At 42.3% G+C, this 17,533-nt stretch overlaps 1 protein-coding gene and 1 non-coding gene across 2 annotated transcripts in view; both read right to left on the reverse strand.

Moving 5' to 3' along the window:
* The window catches only part of LOC109479953 (WD repeat-containing protein 86-like), a 34,892-nt gene extending 24,275 nt beyond the window's left edge, over positions 1–10,617 (reverse strand). The window contains exons 1-2 of the mRNA XM_019782037.1: positions 9,631–10,617; positions 9,014–9,426 (exon numbers count right to left, since the gene is read on the reverse strand). Of these exons, the coding sequence (XP_019637596.1) occupies positions 9,014–9,426; positions 9,631–9,979 (762 nt within the window). The 5' untranslated portion in view covers positions 9,980–10,617. The remainder of the gene's footprint in view (positions 1–9,013; positions 9,427–9,630) is intronic.
* Positions 10,618–14,990: 4,373 nt separating this feature from the next.
* Trnaf-gaa lies at positions 14,991–15,099 on the reverse strand. The gene is made up of 2 exons: positions 15,063–15,099; positions 14,991–15,026 (listed from the first exon to the last, which is right to left on the reverse strand). It is a non-coding gene; the product is annotated as a tRNA-Phe (tRNA).
* Positions 15,100–17,533: the final 2,434 nt, after the last annotated feature.

The raw sequence follows: 17,533 nt of genomic DNA on the forward strand, positions 1-17,533 counted from the left end.
TTAGATAGCTAGGAGCCTAGGTGTCTTTAAAGGCATCCAATGCGATTTCAGGGCAGCAAAACTGGAAATCTTGATGGTACTTTATTGACACATAGTGCTTTACATTAGCACATTTGAGTCAGTATTTCATTCTTGAAACTGCAACCAACAAGTCCCAAGATGAGTCCTTTATTTTCTGGTTGGTACCCTAAAAATCAGCCCAGGGCCCTTCCAGTAACCATTTTCTGTCAGAATTTTGGGATTTTTTTGCGCCATGACTGCATGAGGGTCAATATACATTGGGATAGTATGGTTTCAACTTAGTATGTAGATAAATGGCTAGAATATTGGCTCTGAAAAGTCGGGTTTCTAAGCCCCAAAGACTGCACTGGATGCCTTTAATCTTGGTAATAGCAAGCAAGGTGTATTTAAGGAGCTATAATCACTCTTACTTACAGGTAGAGAGTTTATGAAAACCTTTGTTATTCTGTACAGTTTTTTAAGCTCTACCCGGCTTCAGAGGCGGCTTTAAAAAACTAGAAATTTCTACTCTAGTACAATTTGTAGAAAGAGTAGTAAAAGTATAGAAATCACTATCAAAAAGAGTAGTAAAAGTAGAGATCTCTAGAAAAAGTAGAATTTTTAACCCTTTCCAGTCCCCTCTGAAGCCTGATAGAGGCTAACAGTTTTCCTCACCGGGTTCTTTACGTTGGAAATAGCCTGGGTGCCAGACCCATAGCATACCATATCCTCAAAGATATCCAGTGTAATGTTGGAAATGGTAGCTGCTTTCTTTGCAGCAAATTGCACTGGTACCCCGCAGAGCAATCGCGTCGTGCACGAGCTACAAGCCCCTCCCCTGTAATTTTCCCTGTCTGGGGGACACGGGTTCGAGTCCCACAGCTCAGCGGTGGTCACGCAAAGGTCCATGTACAAAGTCTCTGATGTGTAATTGGTCCTTTCTTGGAACTCGCACTTGGTGTTCTGTTTGACCTTAGATAGAAAGACCGCCTATCAGAGGCAACTTCAAGTTCAACGATCTCTCGTTATGATGTCATTGACCTTGGATGAATGAGATTGACTTTGGACTTCACAAAATATCCAGAAAGTCTCTATTGGCAGAACAGGAAAATTCGGTGCAACTGAAATTTTTGCCCTTCTTTAAAGGAGTACTAACCTCCAGAAGGAGGTGCTATATTTCGACAGGCATTTATTTTTGGAAGTGAAAAATGCATATTATTTTACAGTATACAATTAAATGCCCATTTTGCGCGCAAGTCTTAAAACGCATCGAATCCAGGACAAACTCTCCAAATACCCTCAAAACTATCCCAGAATACACCACGCTACCCCATTGGTGTCTATGTTTTAAACAAAAAGTTACGTTACAGACCTCATTTCGGGGGCGATAAGAAAAATTCGTACCGTTTTGTGTTCTTTGGTATCTTACCAACCATTGTCCTTCTTGGTGTCCTTATCGCCCCTCATTTATGCCGCAAATATTGACGATGAAAAAAACGGCGTAATCTAGTTATCCTTTCCATAAGTGAGCGTAATCTAATTATCTGTTCAAGTAATACTTACATGCAAATAAGTTGAGGAAATCAAAACACGCAGGATGAAACTGGCTCCCACTGTATTCGACATCCTGATATTATAATATCCAAGCCACAGGTCAAGCAAAGTAAAGCAAGCAATTTCTCAATAATCAACTTGTCTCCTATCATTTTCGCCGAAAAATGTGTATGTTGACCTTAAGTGTATGAGTATTGCGCAAGCCAGAGTTCCCGGATGTATCAATTGTGGTTCAGCATGGGGAAAAATGATATTAATATCACTTTACAAACATGCGCCGCGCAAGTCGTACAAGCAAAATTATGTAAAAAGTCGGATAGTTATGTATTCATTGCAGCATGATGTATCGGAAAATAGCACTTCCTTCTGGAGGTTAGTACTCCTTTAAGCTAATTCAAACGTCATGTATCAAAAAAAAAAAAATCATAATAAATACAGTGGGGTCGTGTGGCGTAGCGGCAGAGTGCTCGACTCGGAACCAAGAGGTCCCAGGTTCGAGTCCTGGCATGCCACCGATCTTGTGCCTTTGAGAAAGACACTTTACACGACTTTCCTCACTTAACTCAAGTAAAGATGAGTATTGTTTCGTATTTGTCCTCTGCGTTGGTGACGGTATAAAATAAGTTGATATAACTTGAGTGTGCCCTCACCATGTCCAGTCAGGAAAAATGTTGGAATACAAAAAAAAAAAAAACACAGTGCTTTCTTTCTTCATATTGACGCAATTTCCTGTTATTTTATTGATGTAATTGTTATTTTATTGATGTAATTTCCTGTTATTTCATTATCATAAAGTTTAAGTTATTATCATTAGAGTTGGAGTGGTCAGTTGGAGTGGTATAATCAGAGTGTCATTATTGTTATCCATAAAAGTAGATTAGGCTGAAGTTCTTAAAACCGTTACTTCTTATAACTGTTAATATTGCGAGATAAATACTAGCAATAACAACTATATGTGTTGCCATACGTTGCACCTGCAACAATTGTTGTGCAATAATTTCTGTGTAACTGTTTACCGAAGGAAAAAATATTGTTTTTGCTCAGTTTCTTCTTCTTCTCCAAACCAATAAGGTCAATGGCCTGAACCAGACGTCTGTCACCATGGTAACTGGTGTTGGGTTACATCATGTTGCAATTTTATAGCAGGAGGGATTTAGACTCCTGTCACCATATATATGAATATGAGTACGAATTAACAGAGCTGACCATATTCGAAGGTAAATATTATGCATTTACAAAATGTTACCTTCCTAGTTTTACTGTTTGATCTGTATTTTCCCTACCCACCCTGCAACTGTTAATGGATTGTCCCTAAGAACTATCGTGCAACAGAAGACGACCTGGCACGGTCTAGAAACCACATTCCACAGGCCCGGAGAGCACGACTTCTCTAACCTCCCCATGTGTCCCTTGTTAAACAATTCTGTACGCACCAGTAAGTGGAGGAAGGTATTGGTCATGGTCAAACCTTATTTCAAGAAAAGGGCAAAAGGTTAAAAGCAAAAATACGATGGGTTACGAGGTGGCCATGTTTTCCATTGAGAAATTGGGAGGGGGTCAAATATAGAGTATTTGACCATGAATACTGGAGTACAGTGGTATACTGGAATACCCCTACCCCCACCATCGAAAAACTTAAAATTTCAGTGCAAAAAAGAAACACCGATAAAAAGCCTAAAAACCCAAACCTCTGCTTGGAGTCAGATGCCAAATAGACATGTGAGGACGTCAACATTGCCCCAAAGATATCAAACTACAAGAAAACACGTACAAAGTAAAAACTGCATGGAATTTATGTGCATTTTAATGGGTTTAGTTGAATTTGCCTCCTAAAAATGCGGAAATACACAAGCGCTTTAGGGAGCTAGAAATTCCTTCGGAAAAGTTTCCAAAAACAGAGTTGAACTCTAGTCGAGTGTAATCTAAAGTGTAGTCTGCAATTTCCTTGTTGAAACTGCTTGTCTGGATTTCTTCACACCCAGGGTTCCAGTTAAATCTTGTTTATCCCGTGACCAATGATAGGCGAGGTCTCTCCAGGTCCGGGTTTCTCCTGAACTAGACCGTGTTACTCAACAGTCGCGCGGCGGGGGGACGGCAAGGTCATGCCGGCAGGAAAACAAAACCTTCCCGCTAAGCGCAAATGGAAAACTAACCCACATTTTTCATGCCTTGTTTCTTTCCATCCATACTTTCGTTTTCCCTTCTCTTCTTTCGTCCTTTCTTTCTTTTATTTATCTTTGAATTTCTTATATTCCTTGCTCTAAGATCATCTACACTTGCTATGATTGAATCTTTTTCAATATCTTATTCCTATCTGTCTCTGTCTCTCTCTGTCTCTCTCTGTCTCTGTCTGTCTCTGTCTCTTTCTCTCTGTCTATCTCCCTGTATCTGTCTGTCTCTGTCTCTCTCTGTGTCTCTCTCTGTTTCTGTCTCTCTCTCTGTCTCTTTCTCTGTACATGTCTCTTCTTCTCTCTGTCTGTCTCTGTCTCTCTCTGTATCTATCTGCCTGTGTGTGTCTCTCTTTCTTTCTGTCTGTCTCTCTCTGTCTCTCTCTGTCTGTCTCTGTATCTGTCTGTCTCTCTCTGTCTCTGTCTCTCTCTGTCCCTCCCCCCTCTCTCTTGTTTGTGATGACCACAGAGCTAGAGAACAACTCCGTAGACTTGTTGACGCCTCAAGTGACCCACATAACGTTCCCAGGTCGAGCGAAGAAAAGAAACATGATTTTCCCGTAATCCACCATTTTCATGCTTGTGAAATCCATGAACAATCCCTAATGGTGGCACGTTGTACATGTGACCTTTTAACAGTCATAGTCCTTTATAGTAGACCGGGCTTCAAAAAGAAAGCATTTGAGAGTTACAACTGCATAATTTTGTTTACCGAAGGAAAACATATTGTTTTTGCTCTATTTCCTCTTCTTCTTCTCCAAACCAATAATGACCTGAACCAGACGTCTGTAACCATGGCAACTGGTGTTGGGTTACATCATGTTGCAATTTTACAGCAGGAGGGATTTAGTCTCCTGTATGACCATATATGTGAATGTGTTTGAGTAAGAATTAACAGAGAAGACCATATGCGAACATTATGCATTTGCTTTGCAAATGTTACCTTTCTAGTTCTGTTTTTTCAGTTTCCAACAAAATTGCGTATTTTTTAAAGATTCCAAGAGAAATATCAGATTCTTACTGCTTCCCTTGGGAGTTCATGTCAACATTTAGAAGATGTTTACATCCCTTTAAACGCCTGGTATTTCGAGGCTATCTCGGCCCGTCCAACCACTGTCCACCTCCATCGATAATACACAGGAATGCTGGGAATTTTCGCACTCCACAATATGACCTAGAAATATGTAGCACGTTATTGGTAACAGGTTGTTCGACCGACAGGTGCATTGGGGGGGATTTTTGAGTTATTTCCAGTGCTCGCTGCTCGCAAACAATTTAAAAACAGAATGCTAGCTTATCTAAATCTTTTAACTTCTCAAAGATGTCATTAATGCAACAATTAAGACGTCTTCCCTGGTTTTCCTTGCTCAAGGGACCAACTTTGCCTTGTTTCTCAGTTAAATGAGGTATAAGAAATGTTTTAGCAGGTTATTTTCGCAGGGAAGTAAGAGCTAAATTATACTGGAGAGTAGGTACATGGAAAACCCTTGTTAGGACGATTATAATAGTAGACCCTTGGTGTATTTGATGTATTCCAAAAAGTTCTTTATTCTAAAACTGCCATAGCACACTTTGTACGAGCACTAAAAGATTGTGTTGTATTCCAAAACGTTCTACATCCAAAAACATGCTTATGCCATTGCTTGGTACGCAATTGAATAGCACGTACGGTATATCTATAGGAATACAGCAATTGTTTTTAATAGCTGTTTGCTACATACAAGTACCCCCCCCCCCCTCTTACCCCCAAACGAATGCCACTCTCGTCAAACTAACTTCGTGTAGCCAAAATATTGATAGTGTGGAAATGACCCTTTCTGTGGAGAGTGGAACACGGCACAGCCCCTATTTTGGCACGGGCAAGTGGTTCGAATTTGTGGAGGGCGGGAGCCGTGACATCTCTCGTGGAATGACGGGCGATTCGGTTTCAAGTTTGGGACGAGGTAAAAACTAGGGACCTACCGTTTCTAACCATAACGTGGTCTGTATATGTCTTCATAAACACATCGGGTTTATAGTTTTATAAAACCTAACAGTGTCCTTGGTTTAAAGCGATATTATGTAAGATTTTTGCGCTAAAACTGCAAATACAAATCATTGAAATTTCCTTACGTTGATCATTTAGTTACTGTACTCATGATCAACAAATGTCATTATGAACCCAGGTAGGGTTAGAGTGCAAGAAAATGTGTAAAACAACGATGTTTAAAATAATAAAAATCTTACATAAAGTCGCTTTAAGTTAATTATTACAAACTTATGATGACAGTAATTATGACAATTCTTGAAAAAACATGGTGGGTTAACCCACCATGTTTTTTAATTTTTCTTATTTTTGCCTCCTCCCCTTTCCGTTTAGTTTCCAGCAATATTATTCCGTCAATACGAATGTGTTATTGAGTGGAAGTCCTATGACGTATATGTACACGGCCTCTCCACGCGAACAACACTCAGGATGTAAACGAGCAATTGTAACAACCCTCCGTCCTTGGCACCACACAATGTCGGACCACCTCACTCAAAAGCGATCCTCCTGCATATTTTATAACATAATCGTGTGCCTCTATTGTGTTCGGCAGGTAATTTCTCGGCTCTTTGGACGTTTATTAGCCTAATGGAACCCTATATATCATGTGTCAGCGAGAAACGATCAGTCTTTCACAAACAAAAGAACAAAACTTTTGCTCAATTTACGCCATCATTTCTCATCCAAAGTACACCATTATATCAAGACATGTCATAGAATATGTTGTTATTTTCTCGCTTGTATCAAGAACATGTACATTAAGTGAGCGATTTAGTCTTTTGTTCGACCATTTAAAGTGATTGTGATGTAATGTTACTAACAATGTTATTTTTCTCAGAATGTATGCGCTGTCCGGCCCGCCAAAAACACATGCATTTCCTGTAGGAATCCAAATTCGTGTCGTCCGAAAAATGAGTCATACAAGAGGAAATCTCAAAATTACCGAGAAAAATTCCGCCTTTTCAAACTAAAGAGTACGTATTGCTCATCATTGTTTGTTGTCGTTTGTGTTAGAATTTCGTAACTCCTATTTCCAAAAGCCGCAAGGGAAACACGTTTTTCTGTCATCCACGGCCCCCTAGGTATTTCAGTTAGGTTGTCGTTTGTGTTATGATTTCGTAACTTCCATCCTTTTTATTGAAAAAAAAATGACGTACTTCATGTTAGCATGAGCACAACTTGTAGAAGCCACAGGGGAAACACAGTTTTCTGTCATCCACGGACCCCTAGGTATTTCACCTAAGTTGTCGGTTGTGTTATGATGTCGTAACTCCTATCCTTTTTTTTTATTGAAAAAAAGGACCTGTTTCATGTTTGCATCAGCAACCTGTTACAGGAGCCACAGGGGAAATACGTTTTTCTGTCATCCACGGCCCCCTAGGTATTCCACCTAGGTTGTCGTTTGTGTTATGATTTCGTAACTCCTATCCTTTTTCATAGAAAAAAGGACGTTTTTCATATTTGCATCATTAACCTGTTAGATCCACATGAGAAACACGCTTTTTCTGTCATTCACGGCCCCCTAGGTTTTTTTTTCACCTAGGTTGTCGTTTTGTTATGATTTCGTAACTTCTATACTTTTTTATTAAAAAAAAAAGATGTGCTTCATGTTTGCATGAGCGCAACAACCTGCAAAAGCCACAGGGGAAACACGTTTTTTCTGTCATCCACGACCCCCTAGGTATTTCACCTAGGTTGTCGTTTTTGTTATGATTTCCTAACTCCTATCATTTTTTATTGAAAAAAAAAGGACGTGTTTCATGTTCGCATCAGCAACCTGTTACAGGAGCCACAAGGGAAACACGTTTTTCTGTCATCCTCGGCCCCCTAGGTATTTCGCCCCGGTTGTCGTTTGTGTTATTATTATTTCGTAACTCCTGTCCTTTTTTTATTGACGAAAAAAGGACGTGGTTCATATACATGTTTGCATGAGCACAACAACCTGTGAAAGCCAAAGGGGAAACACATTTTTCTATCATCCACGGACCCCTAGGTAGGTTGTCGTTTGTGTTATGATTTCGTAACTCATTTTTTTTTACTTTAAAAAAGGACTTGATGCATGTTTTCAACAGCACAACAATCTGTAAAAAGCCACAGGGGACACACATTTTTCTGTCATCCACGGCCCCCTAGGTATTTCACAACACCTCAACAGGTGACGATAGTACCCCGGTACGAGTCAACACAACAGCCCTGCCTGCCGTCGCGGCCAATGATTATAAGGCATGCGGGCGATCAGAAGACAACACCACTATACTTTCTCGTGGCCCCAGGCACTCTGGACAAAGAGTGTCTGAATCCTATAGCGACACATAAATACACCGAGTTGATACGTACAGTTCTAAGATCGCTATTCTGACGAAATTGTAAGAGGCAAATCATTGAGACTTGTAGAACGTCCTTGATGAGACCATGGAGTTAAAAGATCGGAGTTGTATTAAACTCCATGTTGAGACCAAGGCCAACTGTAACAGCGAGCAACTTCTTCAATAAAATGCTATTTTAAGTGCAGTTTCCCACCAAACTGCTGTTCTGTTGTCAACGTGCCAACATGTGAGCAAAGACCAACAAAGAAAGAATCGTGACTCTTGGGTTTCCTCATTTCAAAGGTATTTTGGTCCACCGACCAGGTGACATTTTATCTGATTCACAGAAATGTTTAGGGAACTATCGCAGAGTGGAACTCACTGTCACCAAGTACAGTAGGGGCACTGTCAATAGATAGCTTTAAACAATGTCTAGAGCTAGAAGTTCAAGGGTTAGGTGTAACAAGTCGATCGGTGTAATATAGCCAGCTGCCGCCGCGCCGCGTGCCTGCGAAGCTGGTGTGTTACGCCGAAAGGCGGTTATACCGGCTATACAGATACAGATACAGATACAGATACAGAAAATTCCGCGACTCAGTGAAAGAAGGGGCCGTACATGTCAACCTACACTGCTGCCTTAAAATGCTATCATATCAAAGCACTTGTACCCGACATGTGAACTCTAAACTGTTTATATGACCAGATGTGTTGCCCACAAACTCATGACAACCGACCGTGAAGCAATGGAACAACACGGCAAGGTTGACATTGTATTGTTTGGGTTGAGAACACGGTAAGGGAAGGGACATCTCCCGTACATTGTAGAAGACTCAAGCGTGTCTGTGTACACAATTCCTCCAGCCATATCACTTGGAGATATAAACAGTGCCTATCCACGGAACAAAGGAGAAATCCTGTCCATTACAAGGCTATCATAGGGGAGTTTGGGCCTCACATACCTCGATACAGATGATGCCTCCCTGGTGGCCCTCGAACGTGCGTAGCGCCTCGCCTGTGTCGATCGTCCAAGCCATAACATTGGCGTCATGCGAGCCGGTAAACAGAGTCTTGCCCTGCCGGTCTACCGCCATGGACAGGATGGCCATTTTGTGTCCCTTGAATGTCGTTTTGCACTTGCCGTTCAAACTCCATGCTTTAGCCGTGCTGTCTAGTGAGCCCGTGATGACCAGGTCTTTGGAGGCGTCCACTGTGTCGTGTTGTGCCTTGGGCGAGTTGTCACCGTCGGGCGCGACGAAAATGATCGGGGTGATGCCGCGCTTGTGCCCGAGGAACACCTGCACGCACTCCCCGGAGTCGAACTGCCAGCACCGCGCCGTGCGGTCGTACGAGCTGGTGAACAGCAAGCCTCCCGCTGGAAAACATCCATTTACACCGCACGTTATACACACTTCCCCGCCCTGTCTCAAAACACAACCTTACAATATGATCTAGTTATGTAAACATCTTAATACCTTAGGATTAGCGTTAGTGTGATATATTTAGATATAATATATCTAATAGGAAGTTAGTAGGTGACACATATATAAATTTTCTGGAAGATTCGGTAATAGTTGTGTAAGCTTGCCTGCAGTGACTCTGTTGACTGGAGAGGAGTGACCGGTGAAGACGAGGACACAGTCGCAAGAGTTCAGGTCCCACTTCCGTATGGTCTTGTCTGCGCTGGACGTCACAGCGTAGTTGTCGACGAAGCTGACGCTGGTGATGTAGTCGGCATGTCCCGTCAGGACCCCGACGCACTCGTGCGACCGCGTGCTCCAAAGCCGGGCCGTGCGATCCTCCGACCCGGTGATCAGTAGCGACCCGTCCCGAGAAAGCGACAAACAGTTCACGCCGCCGGAGTGGTCCGCACACGACTTTATCAAATGATTCGAGTCCTGTTTCTTCTTGCTTCCACCGCTGCCCATATTGAAGATCCCTACAATTCACCTGTGTGTTTACGCAGGTCCTGCAGTGTTTATTTGCAAAAGGCAGGTAAAGGTAGTATATATATTCTCAGTAGGACATGCACCAGTAAAGCGGTGTGTGGGTGTGTGCCTCTCCCCACACACAGACATCACTCACCCGCGCTGACACGGTATCCCCGTCGCTTCCAACAACCCTACACGCATATTGAACAAGAACTTCACCACAGGATACACGGGTGGTAAGGATATGAGAAAAAGAAAGAGAAGTCCCAATACGGCGAACTGATCTGTCCACGGTTTCTAAGAACAGAGGCTTTTCGAACGCCACTGGCAGTGCAGGGTACGTTCCAACCAACCGCTTGTGTCTGGGGATGACACCAAAATAAGGAACAGGTTCTTCCACACGACCTCCGACCCCTAAAAGCTCGAGCAGCGAGAATCAGAGCATTCCGGCGCGGTGAGGCAGTCCAGATGTCCGCGTCCTGTACCGTGAAGTTCCCGGTAAAAGGGTTATCCAAACGCCGTAGAATGTTCGCGGCACACCGCACCCTACAGCGAACTGGCACGGTGGAAGTTAGTCAGGTGAAATACCTGGGATCTCTGGTAGCTGTCTTCCTCGGGCCATTCATTTGAATACGGCCGCGAAGGCGCAGTTTCGTGTTACACGTCAAAACTCAGGTGAATACGGTGTACCTGTTTTGGTTCGGAACATCAGAGGAAATGCGGCTTTCCCTTCCTGTACTGTACACACTTAGCCTGGGTGCCAGACACATAGCACACTGGACACAAAGTATCTCAGTGAATATGTGTCCAGTGTGTTATATGGGTCTGGCAACCAGGCTAGTACACAAGTTTGTGTTGAACAGGAAAGACCGATTCTTGGGTCACATTGTTCCACGAAAACGTTGCACAAAAAGGTTCAGGTAAATATACAATACTCGTATAACGTTTTGAGGAGAGAAAATTGCCCCCCCCCTTCTTGCCCTCTCCAAATGGGCCATTTTTTAGACACACAATTTAAAAGGGACAACAATTTGTGGAGATGAGGGACTTTTTGAGGGAAAGAAAAGTTGTCTATTCCCAATACTCAATGTTGGTGTACTGAATCATTTTTTTTGGGGGGGGGGCATTGTGTACAAACTAAAAATCTTACCTTCGGCGTCCTTAGAGTAGATTTCAGAAGAAGCGGAGTTGAAAAAAACTTGTCAAAAAGAATCCTGAGCGAATCTTGAAATTTTCGCCCTCCCTTCTGCTTCTAGGTAGTTTTTGTAGCAGGTGTCTGTGATCCTGCACACCCCTTTCCGCCGTAGTGGACTATTCCAAAATCAGACGACACTGGGGGAAAATGACGAAGAAACCTAAAATCACACACTTCTTTCAATGTAGTCTTTGTTTATTTCTGTTTTTTTGTCGAATGAAGTTTTTTTAATAAAAAAATCATACATTATAACCTAACACAATAACTAGTATGACATATTGATAAGAAACACGAAATAACCTGTTCCAGCCGGTTTCGCGTCATCGCACCAGGCGAATGGTGAACAGGTGCATGACGGGAGTGTGCATGCGCTGCCATGGCAACAACAATAACTTGCGGTCAGGCTGACTGAACGATACGGGCAGCTCCTCTATTATTCATCCCCACAGTCGCGTAGAACCAGAAATTTCCGGTATTTACTGTAAAACGAGAAGTAGTATACTCATTATGACGCATTAGAAGCGCTCCAAACACTATCAAAACATAGTCTCTAGTAACTCTACCAGACCAACTACGCTGGCTATATATAGGAGAATATTTGCCGGGGGAGTTTGGCCGCCTTGTAGGTTTGACTGGCCGCGCAGTTCGGAGGGAAAGAAACTACCTCCCCGCGGCCGGACTCCCTTGGCCAATTCTACTATCTTTTTTTGCCGAATTCTACGATCCGTATTCCCGTAGAAAGGGCTGGTGGAGGCTAGGTCGGAGGGAAAGAAACTACCTCCTCGCGGCCGGACTCCCTTGGCCAATTTTAATCTCTTTTTTGCCGAATTCTACGATCCGTATTCCTGTAGAAAGGCCTGGTGGAGGCTAGGCCTCAATAATGTTATGCCGAATTCGACATGGTAGTTAGCTTTCTGTGTGATCATTCATAGGTAAAACCAGTATTAACACGAATTAGCTTTGAGTGCAAACAACGCCTAACAGATTTATTATTATTGTAACTCATATCCATACTGGATCATATCCGGATGTGTGGTCTCCTTGGGTACAACAAAAACAACTTTGCTGACTCATTCAAGACTTAAATGTATGTGTCAAAAATACTTTTAGATCTACTGTTTACAGTATGGTGCAATCGTTCATTTGGACATTGCCAGAGTTGTGTTAACTATTTTTGTCTGGACTGTTCGTGTCAAATGATTTAAATCGTGGGGTCGTGTGGCGTAGAGGCAGAGTGCTCGACTCGGAATCAAGAGGTCCCGGGTTCGAGTCCTGACATGCCACCGATCTTGTGCCCTTGGGAAAGGCACTTTACACGACTTTCCTCACTTCGCTCAGGTGAAAATGAGTATTGTATTCTCCCAAAAAATGAGTATTGTATTGTCCCAAAACTTGAGTATGCCGTCACCACGTCTTGTGATTAGATGTTGGAATATTTAAAACAAAATGATTTAAATAACGTGAAATACCTGTACGTGTTTTCTAGATTATGCCACGAACTATTGTAGATCAAAGAAACAATCCTTACGTTTAAAGTTCTTTTATTTAAAACTGCACAGAAGATTGCGAATACTTTAGGATTCTTTGTTATATGTCTAAAAATGGAACAGTGTCGTAAGTTTTCTTTCATTAGGCCACATCAATTTAATTTGCTGTTCCTTTGATTTTTTTCAGAAAAAATTTGAAGCAACAGGGCGAAAAAAAAAAGGCCAAGGCACCCCATGATAGTCGGAAATGTTACAATATGAGCCATGAAGTGAACATACCAGGCTGGTTTATAATTAAAACAATATATTTTGAACTTTTAATGAAACAAAGTTGCATTCTTACATTGAAAAACTTTAAGAACTAGGAAAAAAGGACTTTCCTCAACCGTTGGGGCCAAAATATGTCTTTCATTGAGCATTTTGCAGTGGATGAAAGAACAAAAGAATTTTTTTTAAACAAAAATATATATTTTTGCAAATCAGAAAAAAAGACAGGGGGATCCGAGAAACAACAAATTAAATTGGTGTGGCCTTAGGTAAAGATTTAAGGATATATTACTATTAGACTTTCAAAGGACATCATAACATGGCTATATTAAATAGGGGCAATAAATTATAAGAACGAACATTTTATTACTCCTGAATTAGTTTACGACCACTCGACTTCGCACCTGTGTTTGAACGATATTATCAAGCAAAATTTTATACCAATAACTTTATTTTTTACAATAGTACTGAGAACAAAGAGCCAAGGTATATTGTTTGCAGCCATAATTTAAAAACAGGTTTTGAAAAGTATGTTGAAAATTATGTTATGAAATCAGCACATTATTGAAGAGACTGGAATCTTCTAGATTTTCGACGCCATTTTAAATGCCTCCAATGCGATTTCAGGGCAGCAAAACTGGAAATATCCTGAATAAGGCAATCTTTGTGATATTATTGACACATACTGCTTCACATTGGCACATTTGAATCAGTATTTCATACTTTGGGCATTTAAAACTACAGAAACAAGCCCTAAGATGAGTCCTTCATTTTCTGGGTGGTACCCTAAAATCAGCTCAGGTCCCTTTTTGTAACCATTTTCCGTAAGAATTTTGGGCATTTGTGCTCCATGAGGGTCAAGATACACTGGGATAGGGTGGTTTCAACTCAGTATGTAGATAAATGACTAGAATATTGGCTTTGAAACTGCAGAAACAAGCCCCAAGGTGAGTCCTTTATTTTCTGGGTGGTACCCTACAAATCAGCCCAGGCCCTTCCAGTAACCATTTTCCGTCAGAATGTTGGGAATTTTTGCTCCATGAATGTCGATATACATTGGGACAGTGTGGTTTCAACTCAGTATGTAGATAAATGACTAGAATATTGGCCTTGAAGAATTGGGGTTTCAAGGCCCTGTCGGTGGGGAGGGGGGCATATCCGTAACTAAACTCAGAAAACACGGTATTACAATAGAAAACACTCCTATACGCGTCATCTATTGTTCATCATGACAGGTTGAATGCTCTTGCTTGAGTACACTGCAATTTAGAAAATTATTTTGGGTGTGTCCAAAAGCGAGAGATCAGTGACACCGTGTTTAGGTACCAAGAGGCAATTCAGGTCGCTAGGACTTCAAACTTAGGCCACAGCAAGTAATTTTATGGATGACATCAGCGCGCGCATTAATTTTCGCCTGATTTCGGGAAAAAAAAGTTGCCCTCTGACAGTGGTCAACATGCCGAAAATGGGCAAAGATGTCTGTTGCCATGCTGGAACGTGGATGGCAGATAAATATGAAGAGAGGAGACAAGAAAAGGCTCTGATTTTCTGTTTTGTTTCTTACTTCGATGCAGTGATATGTGATGCTGGCTTTCTATGTGTGATGTTCCCACTGAATCAAAACCATTTGTACAATAATTGAGTCAACGTTTTAAAACGTAGGAACCTTCTTTTTTTTTCGGCCCGCCTTGTTTTTTTTCGCCCGCTCGCATTAGATTTGGAGTCTGCGGAAGATGTCATCCATAGAGTTTACTTGCTGTGGCCTAAGATATTTCAAGACAGTTCGATTTCTTATACCCCCTTTTATACCCCAATGGTTCGGTCCAACGGTGACCGCCAAACGTAGTAATTTGTGATTGGCGTGACAGGTGAGAGAAACCAAGCGCACATAATGAATTACGTTCTGCTGCGGTCTTACATTTCGCAGAAGTATAGTAGTGGCCCAAAAAATGTGGGGGAGAACCGGCCAATGGTAGATAACATTACAAATGTAGTTCGGGTCACAACGTAAGTCAACATAATTTACAAGAAATTGAAATAAATGTTCATTAAAAAAAACTGCCTCGACCCGGGATTGAACCAGGGACCTTTAGATCTCCAATTTGTCAAGCCGGTCTATCGGCCTCCGGGACTTCAGTCTAACGCTCTCCCAACTGAGCTATCGAGGCACATGATAAACTGATATGCCATGCGATATCAGAGTTATCAACCAAAAATTGAGTTGTTCAAAAACTCGTATTTCCCAATAACTATTATAAAGTGGAACTCGTTGCCACCAAGCACAGTTGGGGCATCATCACTAGAAAGCTTTAAACAACTCCTGCAATCATTAAATGTGCCACAATTGAGTGTAACAAGTCGTTCGGTGTGACATAGCTAGCTGCCGCCGCGCCGCGTGTCTGCGAAGCTGGTGTGTTATGCCGAAGGGCGGTTATACCGGCTATACAGATCGATACAGAAGCTGGTGTGTTATGCCGAAGGGCGGTTATACCGGCTATACAGATACTGAAGCTGGTATGTTACGCCGAAGGGCGGTATACCGGCTATAGTGATACAGAAGCTGATGTGTTACGCCGAAGGGTGGTTATACCGGCTATACAGATACAGAAGCTGGTGTGTTACGCCGAAGGGCGGTTATACCGGCTATACAGATGGTGTGTTACGCCGAAGGGCGGTTATACCGGCTATACGGATACAGATGCTGGTGTGTTACAGAATGTACTGTGTATAATAGCTTCCCCTTAGGGATCCTCTTGTTTCCTGTCCACAGTTATCTTCATCCATCAGATTAAATCAGCCCCCTGAAGATCCGGTGTCAGTGCTATGAGTGATGACTGGGTGGTCCACCCCGCCCCCCTCCCCAAAGGTACGGTAGGTGGGCACGTCAGAATTGTCAACACACTCAGGCAGATAAAATCCCTCGTGATGGATCTGTTTGGTAACACGGTAGATCTGGGATCTAGGGTAGGGGGTAGAGTTTACGCCTAAGGAATAGAGGGATCATTCTAAGATCATACTGCAACAGTACCAGTATAGAGCGTTTGAGAACAATAGTAAAAGTATGTATCGTAGTAAACTTGACATATCTTCTGGTCAAACCACTGAATTGATAGATGGGAAAACTGTAACAACTAGGAAGAAACGGACTTTCCTTAACAGTTGGGGAAAAATATGGGCATTTTTTTTTAGTTCATTAAGAAGAAGAATCTTTTTTTTTTTTGCATATCAGAAAAAAATGCAGAGGCGAATCCGAGAACCAACAAATTAAATTGGTGTGGCCTAAATAGTAGACATATGGAGTGGATCACTGCTCTGTTAGCTGTCAGTTTTATCGTCTAAGATCAAGAGGACACGTAGGGGGCTGAGGAAGTGATTGTTTTGTTTTAGGATCATCTTAGTTTAACGCCTTCTGAACTGTGATAGAACAAGAGGAGACAGGTAGCCTCCACCAGACCTTTCTATAGGAATACTGATCGTAGAATTCGGCAAAAATGAGAATAAAATGGGCCAAGAGAGTTCGGCCGCGGGAGGTAGTTTCTTTCCCTCCGAACTGCGCGGCCAGTCAAACCTACAAGGCGGCCAAATGGCAAATATTCTCCTATATATTATATAGCCAGCGTATACGTAGTCTGGTAGAGACTAGGAGACAGGGGCCTTTAATAAAAAGCGTATACATAATGTACAGACACAAACACAAACGCACACACGCACACATACAAACAAGCTGATTTTCATCCGAACATCTGCTTGAATTATCCTCGGAATACAGAAGAAGTAAAGTAGTGGGTAATCTATTCTTAAATACTACGACCAGATTTGATTGGCACAGACAGGTGAAAGGAATGTGGATTAACAGGCCATACCGTTTTAGTTCCGCCTGCTTGGTGCCGTGTATTAAGAGGTGGGGGCATTTTTATGGGGCGGAACGACAAGGGAGTGGAGTGATAGAATGAGCAGGTGTTTGTGTAGCCTAGCCTGGCTGCCAGACCTACTAGTATTATATAAACTATTATAGCGGAGAGGATGTAGGATTCTGGAGCTATAATCTGTCAACTAGGCTAGTGTTTGCAAGGTTTTAGAATTCATGAAATCGTTATGTTCTCCCACTCTCACACAAAGCACAAACCCGTGGATATGCAATAACACAGAAAACAACACATTTCGTCAAACGTGGCGTTTAAGTAGCCTCTGCCAGGCTTGGGGAGGCGGCTGAAAAGAGTAGAAATCGGCCAGATAGAGAGATAAGCATGGCAAGGGAGTTTGTCCGTTGAGAGAACATTGGGGTGCCGCGCGAAATGTTCTCTCAACGGACAAACTCCCTTGCCATGCTTATCTCTCTATCTGGCCGATTTCTACTCTTTCCAGCCGCCTCCCCAAGCCTGGCAGAGGCTAGCGTTCAAATGAGGACACGGAGAGGTGGCACAGCATTGACATGTTATTCTGTACACTGCCGCTAGGCAGCGCTCGTGCACGTCATCTGTGTCGAACATGTACCAATGTTTTCCTATACTTCTATGACAGATTGAGAATATTCCTGAATACTGAAAAAAAACTCACTGAAACACAAAACCCACAAAACATCTGATGCAAAATAAAGCAGAC

Source organism: Branchiostoma belcheri, unplaced genomic scaffold (assembly GCF_001625305.1).
Source record: "Branchiostoma belcheri isolate BF01 breed outbred unplaced genomic scaffold, Haploidv18h27 scaffold107, whole genome shotgun sequence".
Classification (NCBI taxonomy): Eukaryota; Metazoa; Chordata; class Leptocardii; order Amphioxiformes; family Branchiostomatidae; genus Branchiostoma; species Branchiostoma belcheri.